At 40.8% G+C, this 10,457-nt stretch overlaps 1 protein-coding gene across 1 annotated transcript; it reads left to right on the forward strand.

The window, feature by feature from the left end:
• The first annotated feature begins 5,871 nt into the window (after nt 1–5,871).
• On the forward strand, nt 5,872–6,348 carry LOC118750825. The gene has a single exon (XM_036485556.1). The coding sequence runs from the start codon at nt 5,872–5,874 to the stop codon at nt 6,346–6,348; it is 477 nt and encodes a 158-aa protein (XP_036341449.1).
• The last annotated feature ends 4,109 nt before the right edge of the window (nt 6,349–10,457 follow it).

A 10,457-nucleotide genomic window follows, 5' to 3' on the forward strand; every position in this document is an offset into this window, starting at 1 on the left:
GGCGGTGTCGACTCGCCACTGTCACAGGAACTTCATCGGACTTGCTAGCTTTTGAACAGCGTCCTCCATTCCTGTCGCTCATCGTCGGAGGTTACTTATTCGTTTAGACTTATTTCGCAACTAACCTGCTACTACAGGCCGTCCGGCTATCCGCGACCTGCATAGTATTTTAAGCACAACACTTCTTTAAATAAATTCGACTTTTCAAACAGGTGGCAACCCTCCTAAACCATTTCGCTTGATACCCATATTGAGGTAATTTATTTAACTTACTAAATAATTTGATTTTGATTTTCCTACATAGGGCTCAAAACTAAACCATTTTACACATCTACAGGGCAAGCACTTTCATTTGACACCTAACTCCTTTTTGAAAATTGAACAAACAATACAGATTCTATGACTTAGTTTTAAATATTTAACGCAAACATCTGCGGTAGCGATAACTTGATTTTGATTTTCTAACCTGTGGCAACCCTTTTCATAAAACTAAAACTATGTTGCAGACCCAAAGGACAAGCCTTTAATTTGACATGATTGAGCGAACGATACAGATTTTATGACTTGGTGTTAAATATTTATCGCAAACGGCTCCGAACTCGATTTCACTTCAAAGAAATTTTGGAAAATTCGAAAAAATTCGAATTAAATCGAATTTGCACCACCAAATTTCGAATCGATTAATCGAATTGTTGGGCAATGTTCGAAATTCGGTAAAAATCGAATTTCAACCCCCCACTACCTATCCCTAATTGAAACATACATATATACATATGTAGGTACTCGTACCCGTCATGCGTCGCTTTATTTCTTTTTTCCCCTTCCCTATACTACCTATATCTTCCTTCTCACTCATGTAACGTTTTCAGTTTTAAAAATTTCACTCTCCATTTTTGCGATACCACTTCAAAAACTTATTAATATGCGTGGTTTTATAAATGGACTAAAAAGTAACTTTTTATTTTTAAATTTTAGCAAAAGTCATTATAAACATGCATATACATATATAATCTCCTATATTGGCAGTAAGGGCTAGTACCGTCCGAAAACATTACAGTACAGATATATCAATAATACCGTATAAAAGAAAAGGAACACATACGTTTATAAATAAACATATACACAAAAACGGCACTCACGTAGACCATACATACCAGGGATGTTGGGAATATTTGCATTTGCATTCGTTATGCGAATGACTCGCATCGTCTTACACATTCGCATTCGACATTCGCATTCGCATCAAATGATACGAATGTTTTGCGAATGCGAATGAGTACATGGGCAGAGTGTCCACACTAATGTTGTCGAAATGGCTCTAAGTCTGTCTAACCAGGGTGCGGGCATTAACTGGCTTTTAGCTTCAGCCGCTAACCGGTTAAGTAGTATATCAAGCAACATTGATGGGCCTTTAACAAGTACTGCTAAAAGTCGTGTAGGCAACCTAGAAATAATTTGAGATTCCTCCAGCAAAAGCAAAGGCTCGGATGTAAAATTTGGAGACATTAAAAAATGTGAAATAAAAGCTCAATTGAAGACCCCTCTTAAAGAAAAACGGGCTCATCTCGGTGAAAATCCTCATGATTGGTGGAAAACTAAACAAATAAATAATACAAAAAAAAAATTTAATATACAACGCTTTTATAAATGGACTAGAAAGTAGAAAATAATAATTCTCAGTCCCATAGAATTTGTTTTGATAACTTTTGATTTTGAAATTTTAGCAAAAGTCATTATAAACAATTTATGAGACTGAAAATGGAAAGTGTGGGGCACATGCAATACAAAGCATTAGATTTAATTGACAATAGTCAAACTACATAACATAGACCTAAAATTTCTACAGAGAAAGTACAAATTTGAGATCGATTTTAAGCGGTTGTTATTCATATATCCACATACATACATATATTACCCTTCATATCAATTGGGGTTATTACAGGCGCCCCACGCAAAATCAAAAGTTATCAAAACAAATGCTATGGGACTGAGAATTATTATTTTCTACTGTTTAGGCCATTTATAAAAGCGTTGTATATTAAAAAGTTTTTTTTTATATTATTTATTTTCATTTCTTTTCACTTCGCTTTTCTCTGCTGCACTCACCAAGCTACGACTTAAATACGTTCGGTACCAAGAACTCAACTCAGCGGTGAGCGGCTCTTTACGTATTATTATATCCACTTGTGCATTCCCGCATACATACATACATATATACGCACTGTTATTAAAACAAACTCTCTGTTGTTTTCGTACTTCTTCACTCACCACTGCGGTGACAAAGCGTAGCTTAGCCAAATCTTCGGCTTCATATGTGAATATTTGCACATACATACATACACTATTATCAAAACAAACTCTGTTGTTTTCGTTTTTTAAAAGCTCAGTTAGTCTAGACTTAACTTAATTTAACTTACCGTAAGAAATCATCAATGATTATTCAAGAGCGGAAATATTTTGTTTTTGTATTTCTTTTTTCAGATGTTTAACAGTTCGCTGGCGCAGTTTCTCTGGGTTTTAACTCACCACTGCTGTGACAAAGCTTAAGGCGCAATCAGTCAACGACGTAGCGTAAACGTAGGTTGACGCAGACACGATATACCTTATGTTAACGAAAACTCACCACCGCATGGCGGTGACGTTGCCGTTGCTTCTCTCTCTCTCTATCAACAATAAATTTGATATGCTGCTACATATGTCAACGTACGTTTACGCTACGTCGTTGACTGTTTGCGCTTTTAGCTTAGCCATATACTCGGCTTCCAAGAATGATAGAATACAAGATTGCGCCGATCAGAGAGGATTTTTGAGAATAACTTTTGTGTGACGTCACACTGGTGCAATTGCGAGAGAGAAATGCCAAAACGTGAGCAAGAATGGAAGAAGAAGAAAAAATGTTGCAAGGAAAACGTAAACAAGTTGCACAAGTGTGACGTCATGCAAACAACGATTCTGTCAAATTCGTTAAGAGAGGAATAGCGGTCCGAGATCGGCGCAACCTTTGTTTTCTCTCAATCGTGCTCGGCTTCATACGTAAATATTTGTACATACATATGTACGTACATTTTTACATTGCACATATTCTGCGCATTTGTACATACGTGCTAACAAAGAATATAACGCGATAAGTGACTTCAAGATATTTAAATACATGCAAACCAGTAGGGAAAACTTCCAAATTGCATTTCGTCGCCTGGGTAAAAGATTGTCGTAAGCGTCATTTTGACGATTTTTAGTTCTAGATGCAGTTATATATTCTGAAATAAGGTCTTTCGATTGGTGTTATCAGTTTTTAGATATCTCCTTTAGTTTCCGAGATATTGACTAACACTTTTCGTAAAAATTTAGTTGGTGATGCAGTCATATTAAACTAATCAATATCTTAAAAGTGGCGTTCTCCATTTTACGACATTTCCTTTAGTTTCCGAGCTATTGAGTAAAAAGTGTTGTTAATTTGGTAGAAATTTTGATCACATTTTGTCGTATTTCATACAAACTGGCTGCCAAGTTGCGGAGAAATGACGCTTACGACAAAATTAGACTAAAGAAAATCGTTCGTAAACTCAAAATTAATTAACAATAAACATTAGAAATTAAATAATTTAAGAATTTTGTGAACTAGTAACTTTTTCAGAGACTTTGGAGAAAATCTATCCTCGCGTTTTTGAGAAATTGCATTCCAAACTTCAATCGCGATTTCCCACAAGCTGCTGAAATTAACATACGACACCATCTTTTACCCAGGCGACGATTTGTCTAGATAGTGATAAATAACCAATACTTTTGCAGTATTTATATATTATTTACATACACTAAATATTTATACGTATATTTCCACCACGTATATAACAGTGAAAAGTGTCTGTTGTTTTTATTTCTCTTACTGAAATTTTTCAAATCCATATTCCGCGGATTTAACTGGGACGCTCCGTTTTCCGTTATAAAAAGTGCTGAACCAAAGATTAAAGCAAATATAATTTCACGTAATTTGCAAGAAACAAAAACACAAACACCGCCACAAAATCTAAAAATTTTTTTCCTGATTTTCTGTGGCACAAAGTGCAATTTTTTCTCGTTTGGCACATATTTTTCTAATTTCTTGCGAACTATAACTGGGTGGTACTCAGCTAATTTTAATTAAAGCTTCTTTTAATTTATATACATGTGACCTTCCACAGCATTTAAAATGCCACTTGGACACAGTCCACGAAACGTTTCTGAAAAGGACACAAAGTCAAAAGGTGCTTCACAAGAAGCCAGCGGCGGTAAGAGGGAACCCTCACCGCGCCCGAATTCTAAAACTTTTGACCCATCTGCTCAAAAGTTTATAGCGGAAAGTGACAGTATCATGAGATACTCTGCAGAATTCAGTGATATACCAATCCAAGACCACACTGAATCCTATCTCATGATAAAAGATAAATCACTAGATGATTGTTGGGCACGGCTTCAGTCCGCTTACGATTTGGTATTTTCAAAGCCAGATGACAGCCTATCCTAAAACTTTAAGAATTCAGTAGAAGGCACTTGCCTTGAATTATATGAGGTGACCAAGGCCAAAATTGCCGATCAACTGTCGTTGATTAGAGCAATCGCCGCACCGAGTCCACCACCCCGCGTAGAACACACCTCAGAGGCAGAGGCAAACGTATATATCAAGTCACATCTTGTAACACGGAGACATTTTACGGCGGTTGCGAAGAATGGTCCGCTTTTCATGACATCTTCACAGCTTTGTACATCAACCACCCGAAGCTCTCCCGTGCTCAAAAATTGTATCACCCCCGATAAAAAACCCAAGGAAAAGCTTGCTCCATCGTCAAGCAATATCCGCTAAGCGATGATAACTTCGAGCTGGCCTAGGCAACTTTACGGTCACGATACGAAAACAAACGTAACCTATTTGACAACCAGATTAAAATTGTAATGACTTTGCCCACTATTCAATCCGAGAATAGCGAGCAACTTCAAAGGCTGCAAACGACAATTAAAAACTGTCTGTCAGTTCTTAATTCCCAAGACGTCCAGACAGACAGTTGGGATCCCATATTGGTGTACATATGATCATCCAAATTGCGCGAAGCCACATTGTTACTTCGGGAACAATCCCTCTCCTCACGAAGAGATTTACCCTCATGGTCACAAATGGATGATTTTCTGACTTCAAGATACGAAGTAGTCGAAAGACTGAACATTCCAATTTCGAAATTTCCGGCATAGGTGGACACGTGCATTACACTAACATTGGTTGCACCCAAAACCATGCAACGGATAAATACACAGGCTATTGTGATACCTCAGCTCACGAGGCACATGCCCACATTTACCATTAGACGTGAAAACTGGAAGCGATTCAAGATCCTTGAACTTGATGATCCAAGTTGCCACATACCAGATCAAACTAATATGGTAATCGGCAGCGATATACTTCCACAAATCCTGCTGGAAGGTATAAAAAAGATTTGCGACACTATACTTGCGCGAAAAACAATAGTTGGCTGGATTCTCTGTGGTCCAATAACCGAAATTGTGGTGTCATTCTCGACACAAGTAGAAGAGTGCTCGAATTCAATTCTAAGCTCTCAGCTTCGAAAGTTTTGGGAAGACGAGGAGATTCCACAACCTTCACAAATTTCACCTGAACATCAGGCATGTGAGCATATATATGCTACAAAAACGACTCGTGCCCCAAATGGTCGATACATTGTGCGACTTCCATTCAAGGAAGAATTTCCAAAAAAGCTGTCTCTAGGCCACTCTCGGTCTGCTTCACTCCAGCAGTTTTTCAGTATGGAGCGATCGCTGCAGAAAAAAGGAGACTTAGGCACAATGTAAAATAATGTGTTGCAAGAATATCTCCACCTCGGTCATATGGAGCACACGAAGTCATGCGAGATAACATCTAATGGCAAATACTTCTCGTTCTACTTGCCACATCATGCGGTCGTCAAACCAGATAAGGTGACCACCAAAGTTCGCGTGGTATTCAACGCCTCACAAACATCTGGTTCAAGAAAATCCCAGAATGACGTGTTGCGCACTGGTCCCACACTCCAACCAGATCTCATGTTTCTCATGCTGCAGTGGCGAACGCACAGATTCGTGTTCAACGGAGACATTGAAAAAATGTATCGTCAAATACTCATCCATGATTATAATCTTAAAACCGTAACTTTCGGTGTTAATTGTGCACCATACATCGCTATCCGTACCTTGCATCAATTAGCAGATGACACGATAGCGATGTTTCCTTGGCTACCACCATACTTAAAACCGAAATGTATGTGGGTGACATCCTATCCTGAAGTCATGATATTGACAACGCCAATGAATCACTTGTTCAAGTGATCAAAGCGCAGTCAGCTGGTTTCATACTCAGGAAACTAAGGGCCAATCATCTGGCCATTTTAAAAAATTTCCAAAGGAGGATCTTCTCGATTCCAACTTTTTGAAATTTGAGAGCGCATCCACAACCAAACTCTTGGTATACAATAGAACGCACTCACAGATAAATTTTCCTACACCATTCTGCCTGCATCGACATCGACTGCCGTCACAAAGCGACAAATCTTATACTCTGTCGCAAAACTTTTTGACCCGGCAGGATGGCTGTCGCCAATGATGATTCAAGCAAAGATTCTGATTCAAGAACTTTGGCTGGTTGACATTGATTGGGACGAATGTGCCAAACCCATAGCCTTAGCAAAATGGGAACAGTTCGCAGAAAATCTGCCAGCCATCTGCCACATCGAAATCCCTCGATGGGTTAATTTCACTCCGGGGCAAGATACCCAAATCCACGGGTTTTGCGATGCCTCGCATATTGCCTGCGATTTATATCCGCGTAGATGCTAACAATCAAAGATATTCCACTCTCTTGGTTGCAAAAAGCAAAGTCGCACCATTGAAGACGGTAAGCTTGCCACGCCTATAGCTTTGTGGTGCAGTTTTACTCGCAAAACTGATCGCAACTGTTTGAAAACAGCTAAGATTTGAATCGTGCAACACATTATTATGCTCACCTTGTAAATTGAAGACATATGTATCCAATCGTACCTCCCAAATCCGGGAATATATTCCAACCGGTACATGGCGCCATGTTGCCAGCCAAGACAATCCAGCCGACCTAGGCACCCGTGGGTGCAAACCGCAGGACTTGTCAAATTCCCCACTCTGGTGGCACGGACCAAAATGGCTCTCTTGCCATATGGATGCATGGCTAAGGTCAAAAGCATGCAGTGCATCTCCACCAGAAAAGCGCAAGGTGGAGGTATATCACGCGCTCGAAGAAGAGGTCGATTTTCTTGATCGCTTTTTTCTTTCTCTCGAGCACTCCGCGTGACTGCTTACATGTTCCGCTTCGTGAATAATCCACGCCATAAATTAAAGGGGTTAGCTATAATCACTAATCCACATCTGACACATAACGAATTTCAATATGCAAAAATACGTCTTATCAACGCAGCGCAATTACGACTTTTCCCAAGAGAAAAAAGCGATTTTCAATATAAAAAGCCAATTAACAAAAAAACCTCTTCTTGTTCTCAATCCTTCATTGGAAAAAGGCGGACTTCTACGGGTTAACGGCCGATTAGCACATTCCACGTTGAGCTATAATGAAAGGCACCCAATAATTTTCCCTACCGTATCGAGGTTATGCCAGCTGTACTTGGAGTTTTTACACTCGCTGCTTCTTCACGCAGAAGCACGGTTAATGCTCCAAATGGTAAGGTAAGAGTACTACGTACCAAACTTCTAATTAAAAAATGCATTTTTCAATGCAAAGTGTGCACGCCCTACAAGCAACAAACACGCACCCAAATAATGGCCGTTCAACCCCTTGAGCGCTTCAGTTTCTCACTCCCGTCTTTTACAACGGGAGTACATTTTGCAGGGCCATTCCAAATTAAAGCACCGGTGCTAAGATCTGCCATCTTTATCAAGGGATACGTTGCAGTTTTTGTCTGTTTTTCCACAAAGGCCGTGCATCTCGCATTCCCCCGCTTCGTTGGCAGACGAGGTTTTCCCTCAAAAATGATGAGCGACAATAGAAAAACGTTCATAGGCGCCCAGCGCGCTACAGAACGCGACTTCGTTAAATTCCTTAACGAATGTTCTGCGGACATTGTCAAAAAATATGCTCCTCAAGGCATCAACTGGCAATATATACTACCCAGCGCCCCCACATGGGCGGCTTGTGGGAATCTGCAGTGAAAGATCTTCAGAAGAGATACAAGTGGAAAACCCCACAACGCGAGCCTCCGCCGGGCAACCTCGTCGTGATCAAAGAAGTTTCGCAGATCGAAGACATCATGGCATCACGGAAGGCAGGCCTGGCTCCAACGGCGGAGACGGGTAACTGCCTGCAATGCCGGCTCTGCCACCGGTACCACGCCTTGCGAACGTGCCCGGCCTTGAAGGCGATGAAGCCGCCACAATTGTTGGGAGAAGCCCGCGCACGGGGTTACTGCATCAACTGCCTTGGGCTCACCGTGGGGGTTTGACTCGCCAGGCAGCTGCAAGAACCGCGGGCTAGCGTAACACACGCTGCTGCATGTGGCAGCCAAGAACCATGAGCGCACGGGCCCAAGGGAACAGAGGTACAAGCATCGATCATCGGCCACAAAGGCCCCAAGGAGTGTCAAGCGGAGAGCACAGCCGAATAAATGTGGGCAGAAAAAGGCGCAGAAGAAGCCGCCCAACCAGGCGCTGCAACCGACGCGAAAGAAGACCACACGACGAACGATCGCGCGTACCCCCACGGCCTACAAACGGCCAATTACCAGGGCCGCTCCACCCATCGTGTCCTTGGCAACACGATCCGCGCCCTGAAAAAGCTGCAGGAGACGCTCAGCGAGCTCAGCGACCGTGCGCGCATCCGTTGGGCGCAGCGGTGTCAAGTGAACTCCGAAAAAATGATTAACGAGCGCTCACGGCCGCTTCCCATCATTGCGCCAAATCAGCGACACAGCAGTTCAGCTATTAACGCCGGTCTACGCGCACGCGCCATTCTCAAATAGTTGAAATCCATACGAGGTTTAAATCCGTTTGTTAAACTCTGTATATAAATACATATACATATCCCTATGTATGTACCTATGAACTCGAAGTTGTGAGTATAAAACCTTTTGTGAATTTTTAAAACTGAAACAAAAGTGTTTCCTTTAAGTGGAAATAAAGTATGTAAAGAGTAGAGTGCGAAGACGACGAGCGAAAATATTCAGTAATGATGATGTCACTGATGAAGATTCCGGTGAGGAAGACAATCCTACGGTCAACAATTTACATGGCAGTCAATTTTGCGCGGAAACCGTTCTCTTCAACAAAAAGAATTATCAATGTGTTGTTGAAGATGTCGATGAAACCGATCTACCAGAATAAGTTGCCTCTACGGTGAATATTGAAGAAGGAGGGCGTAAAAGAACTAACCCCCCTCCCCTCATCCCAAAAAAAAGAAAGAAAGCTATTCGTTGTTATAAATGTGCCGTAGTGCCGACCTCAACTAGTACAGACTGACCATCAATAGTAACATGCATTCCGGAAAAAGGCAAAACTCCGTTGGAGTACTTTCGTTATTTTATAGACGTGGAAGTTGTTAAACTTTTTGTTGAAAACACCAATTTATATGCAGAAAAACATAATAGAGAGGGCAATTGTACAGAAAATGAAATTCTAACTTTCACTGCGATTTTATTGCTTAGTGGTTACATGAAAGTTCCACGTAAACTATGTATTGGCAATCAAATTTGGACAGCCATAGTACATTGGTTGCAGATGCCATGTCTCGAAACCGTTTCCTGTTTATCATGTCTAATTAACATGTATGTGACAACGACAAACTAGCCGAACTAATAGATTTGCTAAAATACGGCCATTGTTGGATACTCTGTAAGAAAGATTTATGGACTTTTCTCCTCACGAACAAAAGCATTCCGTAGACGAGTGGATGGTTCTTTATTTTGGACGCCACAGTGCCAAGCAATTTGTAAGAGGTGTGTGATATGAGTGGGATTTATAAGCATAAAGCATGCATGTAACAGGTATCCATTATTAAGCAAACCCACCCGATTTGGAATGAAATTTTGGTACGGGGTACGTCAAGGCGCAAATACCGGCACAAATAACTACCAAGACAGAGGACTTGGTTATGGTGTAGTTATGACATACGTGGATCAACCTCCTCTTCAAATTCCATTCCGGATATATTTCGACAACTTGTTCCCAAGTTTTGATCTGTTGAATCATCTGAAAGAGAGAATCATTGAAGCGACTATCAGAGCAAATCGAATTGACAAGAGTTGCACTTTAACTAATATTGATGCTATGAAAAAGACGGAAAGGGATCTTATGAGTATGTCACTGACCGCAATACAGGAATATGCTTGACGAAAATAGCATAGTGACGATCGCTACAAATTTTGATTATGTTAATCCTTTAAAAAATGTTCGGAGATTTT

The sequence above is a fragment of the Rhagoletis pomonella genome, unplaced genomic scaffold, assembly GCF_013731165.1.
Source record: "Rhagoletis pomonella isolate Grant_MI unplaced genomic scaffold, Rhpom_1.0 Rhpom_scaffold_00415, whole genome shotgun sequence".
In the NCBI taxonomy this organism is placed as follows: Eukaryota; Metazoa; Arthropoda; class Insecta; order Diptera; family Tephritidae; genus Rhagoletis; species Rhagoletis pomonella.